We start from the raw sequence: 18,674 nt of genomic DNA, 5'->3' as shown, positions 1-18,674 counted from the left end.
TGGCAAAAACATAACCTCCTTGGCAGAGGTAAAAAGAGAAATTAAAACTAAGATAAAACAAGATGAGATAATTCAAGATAAGACTTTATTCATCCCACAGTGCAGACATTCCAGTGTCAGCAAGAAAGTCATATTTAAAAGAAAACCCCCACAGATGTAGGTGTGATAAAATAGTATTTATTTCACAGAGACATACAAGGACAGAAAGAAAAAAAAAAAAAAACAGCTTATGGTGATATCTGTCATACACATAAAGCAAAACAAACAAACAAACAAACCTGTATATACATCTGAGAATGGATGCCTGAGTGTAATTTGAGTCATAAGAACTAAAACCAACAGGCTCCACCTGCCATCACATACTGCAGAGGATCATGGGAAAGAGACCAAAGGACCACACGGAAACAAAGAAAACACCACAAGAGTGAGACGGAGGATAGAAAGAAAACAGATCACCTCAGGAGGGACGTGTTTATAGTGTCTCATTAAAAAACGATTAAAAACTGTCCAAATGGTAAAATCTGTTGTAATTTAGCGCTCGGTTTGGAGCAAATGCAGTCTTTACAGTTTTAATTTTACTGTATTTATGCAAAATGTATAAACTGTCTATAGTTCATCCTCTATACATTTTATCACAACTATAATAAAATACATTTTCTTCAGTTAGATCAGAAAATAAAATGTGTAAAAGACAAAGGGCCAGATGTACTAAGCACAGCAAATTAGCATGAGGCTGCGATCCGGAAATAATGCAGTTCTGCAGGTGATCCACTGACTATTAAAGTGACGACCAAGAGTGAGAATATTCTACTTAATTTAATCGGATAAGTGCAGGTTTTTTTTTCGTAAGAAAAGTAAAAGTACTTCACCCTGACCAGTAAGTCGTCAGTCACCAAATCAGTAACAGAGGGAACATGTGTCATCTGTATCAGCGACAGAACCAAGGAAATCACTTGGAATTTAGACAAAATTAAAATGAATAGTCCAGGTATCATCATAAAAAAAATAAGTCTCCATCAGGATTGAACTCAACAAACAGATCCTTCCATTGGATAATTACTGCAGTGATCAATATGTTTCAGTATCTCGCATTTCTTAAACAACTACAGTATGTCAAGACTAAACTGGGTTAAAAAATATGAAATGCATTATTAAAACCTGGAAGGAGAGTATTGAACCATTATCTTCAAAGGAGAAACACTGTAAAAACATGTTTTTTAAATGTAACATCAACATTAGCCCCTTTTCCACTTTTCTCATTTTGGGATTTTGAAAAAAAAAAACAAAAAAAAAAAAAAAACACCCAAAACAAAACAAGAAAAAGTCCTCGACCCCAAATTTTCCCTGAAAAACATCTTTGTATAGGGGCGGGACTTTTCAGATTTCCTGGTATTCTTAGGGGCGGGGCTACGTGCTTGAAGGATGCTGATTGGTGGAACACACTTACACATTCACCTGCAATGTTTAACCCAATGTGCAGCTGCAAACTTGTTTATTTAATTTCTGCAAGCTTCATTTAGTTTGTGATTAATTATTTGGAAAATGAAGCAAAAGTAGAGAAGTTATAGGTGGACGGACGACGACGACATACAGGATCTGTTGGATGTATACTGACAGTCAATAGAAAGTTTGAGGTAGAAATGTATGCATATTTCTACTTGTAGAGGGGTTGTAATTATTCATTGTGGATTTATTGATGACTTAGTGCTCAGGTAGTTGAGATAATGATGAGTTGTCATGTTGTCACGGTTCATTGCACATGGGTTGGTCTCTTTGCAAAAGTGGACCAAATACACATTGAGCAATACTCAGTGGGTATCTGCACAATTTTAGGATTGGTTTTGAAGGCCTATATACAGGGTGGGGAAGCAAAATTTACAATATTTTGAGGCAGGGATTGAAAGACAGTATATGACCAATTAGTTTATTGAAAGTCATGAGAATTTATTTGCCACAAGAAAATGTACATAATAGAAAATGTTTTTATTCTATGTGTCCTCCTTCTTTCTCAATAACTGCCTTCACACGCTTCCTGAAACTTGTGCAAGTGTTCCTCAAATATTGGGGTGACAACTTCTCCCATTCTTCTTTAATAGTATCTTCCAGACTTTCTCGTAATAGTTTTGCTCATAGTCATTCTCTTCTTTCCATTATAAACAGTCTTTATGGACACTCCAACTATTTTTGAAATCTCCTTTGGTGTGACGAGTGCATTCAGCAAATCACACACTCTTTGACGTTTGCTTTCCTGATTACTCATATGGGCAAAAGTTTCTGAAAAGGTATGGATAATAGTGTTAGGTATGATTATGACATCAATATATGTTTGGTTTCAAAACAATACACGTAGTGCCTGCTGAGAAAAAACAACTAAATGTTCATTGTAAATTTTGCTTCCCCACCCTGTAAAGGCCCAAAAAGGCCACCATTGTTAGTCCAGTGAACAGCATCATGCCACGTCTATCACGTGAACGTCTCCGGGCACTGGGTATGGTGGAGGCCGGTTTGAGCTCCAGTGGTATAGCCAGGCCTATGTATGGGCTGTTCCCAACCCACAATCAGAAACCTGGTTGAACGCCACAACACCACAGGCTCTGTTGACGACAGACCGCGTCCAGGGAGAGAGAGAGTGACAACTCCCGACCAGGACCGCTACTGTTGTGACTTTGTGTTTGGCAGGAGCCATTTTCTTTTGTTAAGTTTTCTGTTTGAAATTATTCTTGAAACTTTAGATTTGTGTTTCTGTATGCCAATATCCTAAACAAATGATTCATATGAAAAAATTCTAGTTTAAGGTTTCAAAATAAAAATTATGTTGAAAAATATGGTCTCAAAGTTTTCACTGACTGTGAGTGTATTTGAGGAGGATGAAATTGAGCAGGATGTGATTTCAAACTGAGGCTGATGTGAATAAGGTGGAAACGCAAATCACACAGATGACCGGGAATTCTTTTACCCACGTACACATATTAGTGGAAATGCTGTAAGAAAAGGGGCTATTAGAACTCACAGTAATGATTGATAGTGAAAGTAAGAGCATTTCTACAAGCAATTACAACATTGAGTATATCCATAGAGTAACTGAGACTAAACATCTGTCATCTGAAGAAAAACACTGATCAGTGAGTCTAAACAAAGTATGAAGACCGGACTCAATGGACCAAGGGCAAACACTGCATGAGGCATGGACTGGACACCACAGAGTCCAGACCTGAACCCCACTGAGAATCTACAATTTCCACAGTGGTCTGACTCTACATCATTATTGGAAGATCTTGGTGAAACATTAATACAACTTAAGATGGAAATGCACGTTTCCAGTTTGATCCTGTTTGTCCAGATTTTCTATCAGTTCTTTTTTATACTTCTAATGCATTACGTACCTATAGTGTGTTTGCTCTTGCATTTTATTTTATTCTTATATTCTATTACTTACTGTTTGTCATGCTGCTACCACACTACAGTTTCCCAGTTTGGGAGGAATAAAGTACATTTATCTATCTAAATGAATGCTGTGACACTGCGTATGTTCATTGAAACACCGCCGCTGTAATATTAGAGTGTGGGACTTTTCTGTCCAGGCTGTGAATATCTCTTCATGATCTCAGGATCAGGAACAACACAGGTGAAAATATACTATTTGATTGACAATATTTCATCAGTGATAATGCCTTCTACTGCCTAAATAAATGAATAAATCTACCACTTGCTGAGTGGGTTCAAATGTGCTACTTCAGACTCTGATCTGCACCTCCTTAAGTGAATCTCAACAGTAGTTTTTGCAATAACTTGAGTAAATCTGGCCCAGAGTTTCCACTATTTAAGAAAATGAAACCGTTTTACTTTCTTTGTGAATGTTACCACTGTAAAGAAACAAAGCTTTGATTTGTGCTTCAGTGAAAGCACAGAAATGAAGAAAAACCAAACAGAGTATTTAAAGAGAGCAAGACGGGTGAGGGCTGATCCGTAAACACGATGTCCATACAGTAATCGTACAGTAACAGAGCTTCATAAAACTGGGGAAAAGAACACAAATATACAACGAAGGGATGGTTTCGGAAACATGGATCATCTCATCAACACACCAGGAAACTCAAACGGGGAAGATTTAGAGTAACTCTGACACAGATGCCATAATCTCATGCTTTGTCGAAGTTACATCCCTGATTTGATCTGGAGGACGATGGGTTAACAATGACATTTCATTAACATTTAAGTGTGAATATTTTAGTGATAAATTGATTAAATCTGTGGATACAAACTGAAAAAAGAATACGAAGTGTGAGAAAACCCATGTCTGTGAAACTATCCCAAGGAATATGATTTTTTTTCTCTACATATAAACATCACTTATAACATACATGAAATGTGTTTTGTAAAGTGTGATATACAATAATATACAAAAAGCTTCAACTGGATCCATGCATAATATGTGGAGCTAGCTTGAGAGAACATACAGTCGTCAAACTGGACAAAAAGGTTTGACTTGGATGCACCTTGTGTTTCTGATACAAACTACACAGTCAGTCAATCAATCAATTAATCAATCGGTTGATAACTACACAGCTTTGGATTGACAAAAAATAAGAACCAGAAAGAAAGAAAGAAAGAAAGACAGAAAGAAAAAGAGGGAAGGAGGTTTAGTCTCCCCCACGGAGCAGAGCTGTTCATTATCCAGGACACAAGGTTTGTTGTGTGAAGATCAGGACTGGATCAGATAAACCAGAGATATGAAGAGTCTTTTCATATGTTAAAGCCAATGAAACAACTAGAGCGAGCGGGAATCCAGTTTATCACCGTGTTTGTGCTCGTCTCAGTTACACAGACTACATTTACATGCACAAAATATTCTGGTTTTTGTTCGTATTCTGAAAAGGACAATATTCACATAAAGGCCCATTGATGCGCTACGTTAATGACGCATACGTACTGAAAACAGCGTGTTCTGTCCGTCCTCTGTGTTCATTACCTCTGTATTTCTGTCCGCTCCCTGGGAGTTTGTGGACGTGAACCCAAACAGAGAATACGGAGCAATACCACCGGTAACCACAGGGGGCAGTGTTAAGATTTGAAGACAATAATTTCCAGAAATGGTGGTACTTTTCAAAGTTGGACTGTGTGAGTTAGTTAAAAACTACAGACACATTTATGACAACTACCCTTCTCAATATCGACATTAGTATAAACATTAGTAAAACCTCCTCTGTTGTCACCTCATTTGTTATTATTGACTTTCTTCTTAAAAAAAAAAAAAAAAACCTTTTCTCTTCTTTGTGGTATTCAGCCAGGATGTTAATGAAGAGCGGTGCCCTCTGGTGGATGGAACGGGCATTCTAACACAATGGATGCGTCTAAGTATAAAGGCAGTGACACTTGACATTGTTAGAAACAGACAAAACCATTTATGTACGAAAACTGAGCATCAATGGGCCTTTAAGCTGTTTACAGCTGATGGAAATGAATATTCCACTAATGTTCCTGTTTACATGCAGCCGCGTGAAACTCCAATTAAAAGTAGGGATTTTAACAGAGAAACATTTATTCTAAGAATTTGGACTGAAAATGGATCTTCATTAAGATCCGACTGCATGTAAGTAACAGATTAAATTAATTTATGAGGGTTTTTATAGTGTTTTCTTCATTTAAAAAAACATGTAACAAATACACATTTAGATATCTACTTTATTGTTCACTATTTAGCTTTTTTTCCATTTATATCTTTGAGCCTTAAACCTGAATTTTCCTTTATATTTTCATCTGTTAATTTGGTTCTTATTCGTTTTATTTGTAATGATTATTGCTTTCATCAATTAATTTCCAATGATATTTTCCTTTTTTATCATAATGTGACCAAACGTATGTGATGAAAGTCTGTCTTGCCATGTCACATGTACACGGTGCTGATAAAAAAAAAAGAAAAATTAATGGGGTTTTTCAGTTTTCCACTTGTGGAAGTTGCTCTGTGTGAACTCAGCCCCCCTTTTTGTTTCTTCAAATAAATCAATACTTCCTTACGTCTAAAACATGTTGAATTCCTATTTTTTTAATAATCAGATGTCCCTGTTTCCCTTTTTGATGAAAACTGTGGACTTTTCTTTGGAGCGTTTATCGTTACTAGAGACTTTAAAGAAAAATCGTGGCAAGTAATTAAATCGCAAAATTGATTATTTCCCTAAGAAACCTTTCCTATCAGCTAAAACTCAAAAAGCAACCTGTATTTATTTATTTATTTATTCATTAACACCGATTTCTCTTTTTCTGGTGGAACTTGCTCCATTTGGAACAAAGCCATTTTTACACTTGTCATTCAGAATAATAGTGGAATATTAGTGTGCATGTAAATGTCCTCACTGATGACAACTTTACTAGTCGTTAAATTACTGCCATGTATCTGTAATTGTGTTGAAACACAGTGTAAACAAATCCTACTGATTCTGAGTGATTGTCAAAGCTTAGTGCTCATGATTGAATGCCAGTATAAAAAATGTCTTTTTTTTTTTATCCCACTGATGTGGACTGTACTGGACTGTAGTGTACATTAACACATGTGACTGTATATTTCCATCCATATTTTACTGTTTGCTTCCCTTCTGAGGGAGAAGTGAGTTCTGCATCCCACTCACCCACATGTCAAAGTTTAGAAGTGAGCTTCACTAGTAAATGTGTTCGCACAGCACTGAAAAATCGACACAAGAATATATATTTGCGCTTTTCTGCATCCACTTCATCCATATTGAAACTAAACCTACAGTAGTGCTGTTTAGGAGACGCTCGAAATGTGGTGACTCAGGTCAGAGTTCAGCTGACCTGATTTCTGCAAGACTTAAGTCATAAGAGCTGTTTTTTTAAAATTATATTAATATTTTTTGCCACGTTTTGTCCCCAAATACATTCCTAAATAAATCAATCTGCATTTTACTTCTAAGCCTATAAAAGCCTGTAACATTATCAGTAACATTTTACAGTGTTTTGTAACTGATCTCTAATCTCCATAAATGTTGTCAAAACTAAATATTTTTTTAACACATCAAACCCAGCATCTTTGATCACGTTGAAAAAGAAACTAAAGACTGAAGTTAAATGATTTACCGATTAATCCATCCATTTGACAAAAACCTTCTTTTCCACGATAATGTTGACGTTAAAAAAAAAAAAAAAAAAAAAAATCACCATTTAAGTAAATAATCATTTTCATTATATATATCATATGACGTGATATAAAAATTCAGTCCATTTTGGTTTGTCAGGTCATTACATGACCTATTAATCCTACAGTGATAACGAGTGTAAACTGTATGAGTAAATATAAGCCACAGACGGTAAATCTGTTGTCCTGATCTCAAAATGGTCCAAGTTTTATGGAACTACTCTAATTTGACACCCAACAACATAAAAAAAGGAGAAAAACTAGGCTGGATTTGATTTAATTAGGCTGGGTTTGATGATCCCTGAAGGGGAAACACTGTTTAATCTGCAATAAAAACAAACTTTTAATCACACCTGACAGCTGAGAGGAGATTAGAGGGTAATATTTAGACAGGACTGATGATAATTTATCTAAAAGTTATGTGTTTTTTTTTTTTTTTTTTAAATCACTGAGATCTACATAGTATGATGATGCTGGTGGTTTGTGAAAGGCCAGTATATCTTTTGTTATCTCTCTCTTTCTTCCCCCTGTGTGTCTCCCATTCAATGACAGTGGATGGATGGACTGAGGGAGGTATGGCCGAAAAGGCTCGCACTACAAGACAACAAAACAAGCGTAACATGCAACATAAAAGCACGTGTCATAAATGTAGTAGAAGTAAAGCCGCTATAACCCAACCCACCCACCCGAGTCCATTCGAGTCACTTCCTGCCCCCCAGCTAAACCGTAATGCCCGATAGTTGCTGCTTTGGCATCAGACACACACAGAGAGACTGGCATAAGGTATGATTCCTTCACAGCATTGAGTCGGTTGGTCAGTCGATGTCATATCAGACGCATAATAATCTCTTTCGTTCTCACAACAAATTAAAAAAAAAAAAGAGACCTTGAGGAGTTCTGGTTGAGTGAAGATCGATGTCCGAGTAAAAATCTTCCACTTACTCCTTTTTGGCAGCTGCACACCTGGTCCTTACATGTAGCCTAAAACTTCCAAAGTTAAAACCAAATCCAAGTCACCTCTCTCCAAAAAAAAAAAAAAAAAAGAAAAAAACATTAAAGGAGTCATTCCACCTGAAGCAGCATTGGTTGTGAGTAAACTCAGATGTCCTGGTGCAGGGTCATCTCCTACTAAAAGGAGCTCCCGAAAAGTAACAAATTAGAGTCTGTGTTTCTTCGTCTCCGAGGACACGAAGGCAGGGTGGTGCCAGCAGATGCATTATGGGTAGTGTAACTGGATATGTTCACTCAATATGTCCAGGAAAATCCTGTGCATGTGCATCTGCAAAATACAAACTTTACCCTGCTCTGCAAAGCTCTGTGTATGGGTTTGTTCCTGTCACCGTGGATTCTGGGTAGAGTCTGACTGATGCATTGTGGGTGATGTAGCTGAACTCGGACCTTCAGCTTGGTGCAGTGGCAAAGTCAGGGGTTGACCCTCAGGAAGAGCCCTAGAACGGGCCGATGTGGAGAAGATGCTTGGAATCAACCTGAAACAACACGACAAATAGAAAATGAGTCAGCGAGACAAGCTGCGAGGAAAGTGGAAAAAAGAATGTTAAACCAATGTATAAATCATATTGTAATTAAGCACTGCCTTGGAGACAGTTTTTAAATAACAGAGCTGGATCAGAGATATGCAGGAATAGTAAGAAGGTTATAATCTGTGTTTTTGTGTATGTCAGGCTTATAATCACAACTTGGCTGGATTTCTAAAGGCTTTTCTCGGCTTTGTTTATAGCAAAGTTTCACCCGTTTAGTTCTTGCGAAAGGAAACCCTTGCTAATCTACTTTCATTTTCTTTGCTTGTATTTGAGGCATTTTGTGGGAGTTGTATAAGAAGCAACACGTATTAGGGAGTTAACTTTCTTTGCCACAGAAGCTGTTAATCATCATGAAACTCATATCTATCTACCTAATGAGATTTAAAAAGAACTACATGTGGCTGTATGAAAGCTCTTTAAACACATGACAAAATGACCTCAAAGGGGCTACATGTAGTACTTCTATTTCAAATAAATAAATTATATATATATATATATATATATATATATATATATATATGTATACATAAAATTAGTGTGTTTAGAATAAGGAGCGATGAAGTTCTACCAAAGTTGCCAATGTATCAGTTTGTAGAGATATGAATTGAATTTATTCACACTGACAGTCAGGGATTATGTGACCACTAAAGGGAGTAGTGAGTCACTCTGATGGTCTCCCATGGTGATGAAAACTAACACCACAAGGATCAAAGCATCAGAAAGTGATCAGATAGAATGAGAACCACAAAGAAGAGTCAGTGAAAGTAAGTTATTTTCTCCAATGGACACAAAAATAAATGAAAAGAATGGAGTTTGATGCTGAAATGGCAGCATTTCTTCTACACAAATGAGTTTGATTATGAAGCTTAAAAAGGTGTTAAGTTATTACCCCACCCCCCAAAGGGGAGGCAAGGTGTATTGTTTTTGGTTCGGTTTGTTTCTTTGTTTGTGTCTTTGTTTGTTAACACTCTAGCAGCAAAACTATTGGTTGAATTCATACCATATTGGGTTTATAGATTGCCAGTGACCAAGAATAAATCTGATTACATTCTGGGAAAAGTAGGTCAAAAGTTATCAATTTTTTATTCTTTTTTTCCCCATTCACTTTTCATGGGCGACATTTCATTTCAAATGTCTATAAAAACATACATTTTGTTTCAATTTACTTCAGACTTGGCACATATATAGAAGCAGTTGATATGCTGACATCGGCACACGCATAGACATGATGACATCAGCTGGATCCATGCTATAATAAGCTAAAATATCTGCAAGGGGCGGGGTTTGTTGTGTCTGGCACCACTTGTTATGGGATGTTATTATCTTTGCTAAACTGCCAATTGTTGATCCAGACTAAACTGTGACAGTTCTGACCTTGTTTGATTCTAAACAGATCTTTACTGCAGCTACTGACAACACAAACCTACAGAAAACAGAGGTATTTTGTGGTTTTACTGTGGATGCTTTGTGTCTAAAACCAGAGCTAAGCTAACAGAGCTATAATGTAAACTATCAGCACATGCAGCACAGTGTAATTTTAAGCGACTGTCAAAATAAGCAGCTTTGAGTTTTAGTTTGAAGAAAACTTGATGATACCATAATACAGATGTGTGTAAAAAGTGAGTTTTATACTTTATTCAGTGAGTGATACAGTCTGTGGATACATAGTGTTGATTCATTGGTGGTTTTGATCCTGTGTGTGTTCTTGTATGTGACTTTTCCCTGCTGTTTAGGAGTTTGGAATATCAGTACTACATAGAACCCCTTTAAACTGTTTGTTCATGTCTCACATTAGATTGGCATGGACTTCATCTTGACCATGGAGGTGAGTTCCTGTTTGGTCACATGATTGCGTCGCCTCTGCCTCACCCTGGAAACAACAACAACCAGCAAGAAAATGTTAAAAAAAAAAAAGTGAGTTTCATTAAGTATTGGTGAAATAAGAACAGGACACAGTCTGAAAAAGGAAGGAGAAAAAAAAGAAACTGAAAAGCTGTGGCTTGTGGATGTGGGACACGTGTGTGTGCTTGTACTGAGTGTGATGCAAACAAGTGTGTGAGTCTTACCACACGACAAAGATGAGGGAAAGGACGGTGGTGAGGATGACCACAGAGAACAAAACCAGCAGAATCACCAAACCCAAATTACCTTCTTCCTCAAATGCAGGATCTGTATGGGACAAGAGTCAGAAAGGAAAAAAAAACAAACAGGGAAGATCAGTGAAACACACCGGGGTGGAAGACGTGGAGAAAGACAGTTAAGATAACAAAATTGAATGTATTATAAGTCGAAATAGATGGAGAGAGCACTGGAGATACTGAGAAAAGAAGAAGGAACAGATGCATGATAGAGTGGAGATTAAGACTGGAAAAATAAAGTGTAACAGATGTGTGTAGGGTCAAGAAACGAAAGTTAAGAACCAATGAATGAATGACAGGATACAGACAGTGAGACAAATGAAACACAAATCTGTTGTCGTTTATCGTCAAAAACAGAGTATTTTCATAGTACACATACTTGATCCATCATCATGTGTGTTGAAGAAAAATGAGGAAAAAAAAAAACATGGAATGTGTGTGTTCTCTGACTTAATTGCTCTTTGGTGAGAAGTTAATTTTAAATATGCCATTATGGTTTTCACAGAAACATGTATTTATCATTCTGTGAGGAGTAAACAAGCCTCTCTCAGACACACAAACTAGAGAAAACTCATGGGTTTGAAGTCTGAAACAAAGCAAAACAAAGCACAGATACTCATTAATAAAATGCACAAATGCAGATTTAATTTACAGATTCACCAAATGATTTGTGTACACATCTGGAAAGGCCAACACAAACGTGTGAACACTAACACACCAAGAAGACATCTGGTTCCCAGCAGCACTTTATTCTGCTGCCAAAACTGTGCGCATTAATCTCCCTTGTATATACTGTGAGTGGGTGTGTGCATGTTTACAAGTGCATACTTGTTGTGTACATCATGGATGTGTATATTTTACAGGCTCGGAAGGTTGTTTTTTCTTATTTTAGCCTCTGTATCGAGTGAGCTATATGCACTTAACTTTTCATCCAGTGTGCAAGGTGTTAAAAAAACAACCCAATACCCTGCAGGTGCAATTTACTACAATTACATATAATTTGGTGATGATGCCAGACACAAGGTACTGGCACTGTTTCTATCTCAGCTATAATAACAGTAAATAATGCCTTGTCAGATGTTTTTGCCACAATAATAACTGAAGATGCATCTTGTTCCTGCCAAAAAATGTGCCAAGTAAAAAATTTTTGCTGTTGTTTAAAAAAGGGTGATCCCAAGAGAAGATTCACATCGGCTCAAAAGAGGATGAAGAAATAATCTAACATGTTTGAAGACGCATCAAGTAGGTGGTGTTAATACCTTCACTACAAAACAGGTAATATGCTACATTTCCACTACATGGAACTGACTTGATGCGGGTACCAGGTACTATTCCTGGAGACTGTTTCCATTACAGGATACAACCGACTTTAGAATACCTGGATGTCATAGCGATGCGGCGCGCAACTTCCATGATGTCTTCTCAGAGAGTTGCTGATAAACTCACTCGCTGCATGTTGCCTTGTCAAGCTGAATTGTTTTGTCAGCCACCAAGGACAGAAATACCTGAACCTCCTCGACCAACCACGGTATAGTTTTGCAGGCTGCCATCATGTGGATTAACCTACCAATATATTTACTGTAAACTTCACACATTGATGACGCAATGATGCAGAGACAACTCTCTGACCAATCAGTGGTCTGCAGCGTTTACATGTCACGTTTTAGTATCTCTTCCCCCATTTTGGAACCTCGGCCGAGCAGACACCAAAAAACTAGTACCAAGTACCAGATTCCAGGTTCTTTTGAGTAACGGAAACGCCAAATGGCAGAGTCGAGTTGAGCCGGTACTACGTAGTGGAAACATGACAATCGATGTTTTGGTTCTGACTTTGTTGAGGCAAGTTTTACCAGTAACTCTGATGCACCTGAATTGAGCAATAGTAGTAATAGTAACGGGAGGATTTCTACCCTTAGTTACTTGAAAACAGACTTTACACCTTTACCTGTACTCCAAAAGGCCGTACTTACTGTGTGACTTTGCTGTTGAGGTTTCCGGGTTTGTCCTGGCAGGAAAAATAATAACTGGAATTACTTCTGACCCCTCATCTACTGCAGGTCCATGTGTGGTGTCGACTGTAAGAAATCATATAAATGGCAAAACAGTAAGAACAAAGCGGTTCTTTTGCAGTTTGGTCTTACATACTTGTTAGTCATTCAACGGTATGATTTTTGTTCTTAATCATGTTTGATTTGTTTTGTATGGTGTGTATTCAAATACAAACAAGCATAATGTAAGGGGATTTGTCCCTATTAATATCATATTTCAAGTATAAAACATGAGGACAAAAAGGAAAAAAATTTGAGTCCAGTTTCTCTGAAAAACCTGGTAGATGTGGTAAAATAATTTTCAAGCGCTTCCCACACATTTTCATTCATGACTGACTTTTCAAGGGTCAGTAAGAAAATTTTTATGACTGCTTAAGGAATGCACCTCAGTTAAATATTCTAATATAATTAAATGGAAGCCTTTTATGTTCACTACAGCCGGGTTCACAGCAGGCAATAACATCTGTCTTGGCAAATCTGACCTTAAAGGGTACCAGTACTAGTTATGCTTATGACATTAATTGTGCTTTATGTATTACTTATAAGCAAGAGAGACACAAATTCAGTAAAAAAAAAAAAAAAAAAAAAATCACCATAAATGCACCACACTGGACTTTTTTATGACGTGAATTACATGCAGGGGCAGAACCTATGGGGAGCAGCCATTGCCGGCTGGAAGCGACGTACTTGCAGTGCTTCCAGGTGATGGAGAGTGAGTATACAAACAGCAGTCAGTGAGTGAGGTTGAGTGAAAAGCACATATTTGTGTTTATTGTTTGTGCAGCTGTAAGTTTTTCTTTTTTTTTTGTTGGGGGGGGGGGGGGGGGGGGATTTGTTTGTCTGTGTTTTAGCAAGATAAGTCAAAACAATTATGGAAGGATTTTGCTGAAATTTTCAGGAAATGTTGATACTGGCCCAAGGAACAAATGGTGATCGTGGGGGGGGGGATCTGCCTGGCGGAGGGGGGTCTGTGGTCTCCGAGTGCTTTTCTAGTTGAGTCATAATTTTGTTTACAACTCAAAAAACATGTTTCATTACTTAGCATTCATTACTTAGCATCAGCTAAAGGAAAATGCTAATTTTTCTTATGTGCTGTTTGAGGGTTAGCTGAGCATTCTGGGATGGCTGCAGCTTTCGCCATTATTGTGTACAGTAAATAACATTATTCTGACTGAATATCATGATGAATAGATTCTGATTTTGGAAATTTCTCTGCTAACCTTCCCAAGGGTGGGCGAAAACCAGGTTACTCCATTCGCTCCACTGGCTCTCCGAGTTCACCTCGTCCCGGGCTCGGACCTGAATCTGGTGGACATGACCAGCCAGGGCGTCGAATATCATGACTGATGTGTCCTCGGAGAAGATCTGGATGAGAGACAGACAGCGAACGCAGCAGTGAACAGGAAGAACAGCTGGTGGAATCACATGAAGGAAAGGTTTAAATAAATAAGACAGCAGTTCAGTGGAACTGCCTGATCAACATTTTTTTTTAGTTTTTATTGTTTTTGGCCTGACTCACATTTACCCACCAAAATATGCCACTGAGAACATGTTGAAAGAAGACTCTGGTTTAATGAGCTGTTATCTAGCACATGTCAAATCCAACTAGAATTTTAATGTCTAAACTGTGCTATTGATTACTGCGTTGAACTTAACTACAAAAGTGTGTCTGTTTTAAATTACCAGCCACCAAACCCCACCAAACCACAAGCAATGGTTTATATTAGCACATGACACCCGCGATGTCCAATATATATGGTATTTTCCTACAAGCTGCCTTTACTTTATACAGTCATTGTGATTTAAAGATCACTCAGTCATTTTCATGATGAGCTCACGAAATACACCTTTATAGTAGATAAAATGACAAACGGGATCTAAATCGTTGCTATTGTGATGCTACTTGTTTCGCTCTGTTGTCTTTTTTTGCTTTTAAATAAATACTGTACATATAAATCTTGTTTTCAGTAAAAAAAGTGAGCATAGACTTTTCTTTAATGCAACTAGATCACAACATATGAGTTTTATTTGAGGCAAAGAGTTTAAAAATATCTAGGTGCTTGCATGTGATGGAGTCTGTTTTTTGTTGTTCTTGTTGGGGTCAAGATATTTGTTGTCATTAGTTAAATCCATTACCAACAATTCTAGCCACTTCTGTGTGGAAGACTTGAGTCGGATTTCCTGTGAGAATCCTTGCACTTGCACATCATTTGTTGAGTGCCTCTTTTCTGCTCATCTACAGCTGCAACATCACAACACTAGCTTTTCAATGACCTCTGATAATGACTTTGTCTGACTCAGACTCCAATGCACACTCCACACAAGTACATGACCACACACAAACCTTTTTAATCACTAGATTAAAAGTATGGATGGATGGCTGGATGTATAGACAGACAGATGGATCTCGGAAATTCCAGTGTAATGACAGCATGACACACAATAAAAATGGAATACAAGAGCAAACACTACACATAATAAATTAGAAGTATAAAAAGGATCTGGGTCACACTTGTGGCCTTATACAAACCTCTGACCAGTATATGGATCCCAAAGGCCTGTATCTGACATGAAACATGAGGGGAAATGCATCATGCTGAGGCCAAGACGATGGAAAATCCCAGGAGACTTGAAGCTTTTTGGGATATCCTTCTAATGGGCTCACTGACACTGCCTCTGGAGGGTTTGGTTTTACTGCAGGGAGAGACAAAGGAAACAAAGACATTTATCCACAGGTACTAACACTACTGGAACATAATAAAACACAGTTTTAATATATTAACTAAAGCAATAGTAAGTAATGTCATTCGCTTCGACTCTGACCATTTCACTATGTTGTCATGAATTTAACTGAAGTCAATGAAAACACTTGAAACTGAGCTTTCATTGAAGCTTTTATGAATATATCAATATTCTGGATCAAAAAGCCAATTTGTTCTTTCTTTTCATCTGAAACCCTGAACCTCACTACAGTCTTTTCACACATATGTGGGGAAAAAAAAGCACAAGTGGAGGTCGACCATAACAATAAGAAATATCCAATATGCACACCAGCTGCTTTGAAGATTGTCTCAAGGATGCTGTAAATGACATGACATTAACTTCAAACAAACAGACTAAGAGGCAGCAAAACAAGATAATTGAGGTCATTAAATGAGGACCAAAAGGACACAGTCACCAACAGCATCCTGATATTAGATGACAGGATGTTTTGTTTGTTGCTCGTTTGCAATAGGCATGAGCTGGTGCCATCTCCTGCTTCTTCATATGCGTCTTACAATATTTGTTGGCTGTGTAATATTGACTGTAAAGGGAAAAGCTACTCAGTTTGCCAAGTTTTATTATTTAAGATGATTTGACTGTGTAAAGACATAAATGCCTGAGTTTTTTTTTGTTTTGTAGCTCAAAATAAGGTGAGACTAATATAACCAAATTTTAAATGAGGTCTTGTGTAAAAAAAAAAAAAACAAGAGAGAAAAAATACTAAAAAGATAGAATTTAAAAGTGAAAGCAAGACAGTCATCTATGACACACCACAATGTTTGCGTAATAGAAGAATTATACCCTGAATGAGGCAAAAAGCAGGAATTATGGGTTCATTGATTATACTGTGGTCTCAACTTCCCTGAATATAACATTAAACACTGTATTAAAACTGCATAGCGCAGGGGTGTCAAACTCATTTTAGTACAGGGGCCACATTCAGTTCGATTTGATCGCAAGTGGGTCGAACCAGTAAAATAATAAGTGAAAAAAGTAAAATTCTATTATGATCAGGTTTACATCTACAAATTTTCCTTAAAAATCTGAATAACATGAACAACTTGAACTGTCTCAAGAAAAACAAGTGTAATTTTAACAATATTCTGCCTCAGTTTATCAGTTTATCATTTACACATGTGCATTACAATCGCACAAAACATTTAGTAACAGGAAGAATATTGGTAAAATTGCATTGACTTTTCTTAAGACATTTCCATTTGTTCATATTTGTTCAGGTTATTCATGTTTTTTGTAAAAGTACAGTTCGGTAATCTAAACATTTTAATGTAATTCTACTTATTTTACACCAAAAAAACAAAGAGAAAATTTGGGGTTGTCATTATTTATAGGTTATTGTGATAATATTTTACTGGTTCTGACCCACTTGAAATCTAATTGGACTGCATGTGTCTTTATGTGGCACCTGAAATAAAATGATTTTGACACTATTGATCGTTAATATCTTTAGTGTAATTTTTGCAGTTTTCACAAATTCATTCCAGGGGCTGGACTGGACCCTTTGGTGGGCCGGATTTGGCCCCCGGGCTGCATGTTTGACACCTGTGGCATAGAGTCTTAGCTTAGTGCCTATTTTAAACATATACACCGAGTCCCTTCTGCTATGTCCATGTATACCATCAATCTGAGAAGTGGTGACTCTATTCAGACTTTACATTAACCTGAACTCAACTGTTCAGCTGTAAGTGAGCAGATTGGACTTCCCTGCTCTATATGCAAATATACAAAGCTCAAGTACAGCCCAAAAAACAGAGAAAGTTTTCATTTCAACTTGAGCAGAGTGGAAATGTATTGTTTCTTTGCAAATTTTGACCACTGTGCTGCTTGAGCCAGTGTTTTTTTTGTCCCTACATTCACTGCATGAATGGACGCCGGGAATCAAACCATACACTTTAAACTATTGCATTTGCTATATCAGAGATAGCTGAATTTTCAAGTACTTAATCGATTTTTTGCATTTGTATAAGATTATGACAACTCTGGATCCTCCATCTTCTCACTGTGAAAAAGAAATGGTACAGGTGGAGCATTGTTAGGTAAGTCCAAGCACGTAGCATCACACATATGAAGCACCTGAAATGTTTTTTTGTTGGCTTTTTCAGATTTCTTTTTTGCAAGCTACACAGTCAGTGTAAACTGAGTGGACAGTCTGTTAATCTGACACATTCCTGTTCAGACTGTGGACAAATACACCACTACTGATCGGATCTGAATACATCCTCCATGTGTCAGACTTTGCATTAGAGCTTTTGGCATCGGATTCGTCAGGACAGATGCTAATGTCAGGTCTGAACAGGTCTTCTGTTGAGTCAAACTACCTGCATGTTTTAAAAAAAGCACAAAACAATACATTTCCATATTGATATTTTATCCCATCCTTAGTCATTTCCAACAGTATGAAACCACATTCTCACTCTGAGGGATTTGAAACGAAACAAAAACAAAAACCTGTCCCCAGCTTACATAGTTCATGCAACGTTAACAGCACCAGTGTTGTCTGGGAGCCAAGGACATTGGTCTCTGTGATTCTCAGGACATGGGTGGTCTGCCAGAAGGCTGGGTGATCTATGTCACAGTGCCTGTGGGTGGTGTCCACGATACATGGCCTCCACTCCCGACCGTCCCTTAAAACACAACAAAATGACAAATACAGTATGTCCATGGTTTACATTAACTATGTTGGGTTAAAATAATTAAAGTAAATAAGAACAGAGGCAGGGGTCACTGTAACTTTGGGCTGCAGTGACATGAGTTTACCTGAAGGAGGCGTTGTATGCAGCTGGCAGGAAGGTCTTAACAGATTCCACCCAGGAGCAGCGAACATGTGTGTGATTGGGCACTTGACAGGAAATGCTCAGCAGCCCAGGGGGATCTGGGAAACAGGAGTCAGAGCAGTGAGTTCACTTTCAGGACAGAGGGAGGGGAAGTGGGGAGTGATTTCTCTCATTTTATTAATTTATTTTTTAAATGACACTTTCAGTTTTAATATTTTTTATAGTTTGCTGCCTTATCCTGCTCA

General features: G+C 37.5%; 1 protein-coding gene across 2 annotated transcripts in view; it reads right to left on the bottom strand.

Moving 5' to 3' along the window:
* Positions 1 to 6,843: 6,843 nt before the first annotated feature.
* The window catches only part of il11ra (interleukin 11 receptor subunit alpha), a 73,417-nt gene continuing 61,586 nt past the window's right edge, over positions 6,844 to 18,674 (bottom strand). For both annotated transcript variants that reach the window (XM_030148885.1, XM_030148886.1), the window contains exons 5-12: positions 18,413 to 18,527; positions 18,119 to 18,279; positions 15,405 to 15,568; positions 14,095 to 14,239; positions 12,797 to 12,901; positions 10,755 to 10,857; positions 10,479 to 10,558; positions 6,844 to 8,634 (exon numbers count right to left, since the gene is read on the bottom strand). In XM_030148885.1, coding sequence (XP_030004745.1) covers positions 10,480 to 10,558; positions 10,755 to 10,857; positions 12,797 to 12,901; positions 14,095 to 14,239; positions 15,405 to 15,568; positions 18,119 to 18,279; positions 18,413 to 18,527 — 872 coding nt within the window. In that variant the 3' untranslated portion in view covers positions 6,844 to 8,634; position 10,479. The remainder of the gene's footprint in view (positions 8,635 to 10,478; positions 10,559 to 10,754; positions 10,858 to 12,796; positions 12,902 to 14,094; positions 14,240 to 15,404; positions 15,569 to 18,118; positions 18,280 to 18,412; positions 18,528 to 18,674) is intronic.

The sequence above is a fragment of the Sphaeramia orbicularis genome, chromosome 12 (assembly GCF_902148855.1).
Source record: "Sphaeramia orbicularis chromosome 12, fSphaOr1.1, whole genome shotgun sequence".
Classification (NCBI taxonomy): Eukaryota; Metazoa; Chordata; class Actinopteri; order Kurtiformes; family Apogonidae; genus Sphaeramia; species Sphaeramia orbicularis.
Note: the sequence above shows the minus strand (reverse complement) of the source record. Positions and strands in the feature narration are given on the sequence as shown.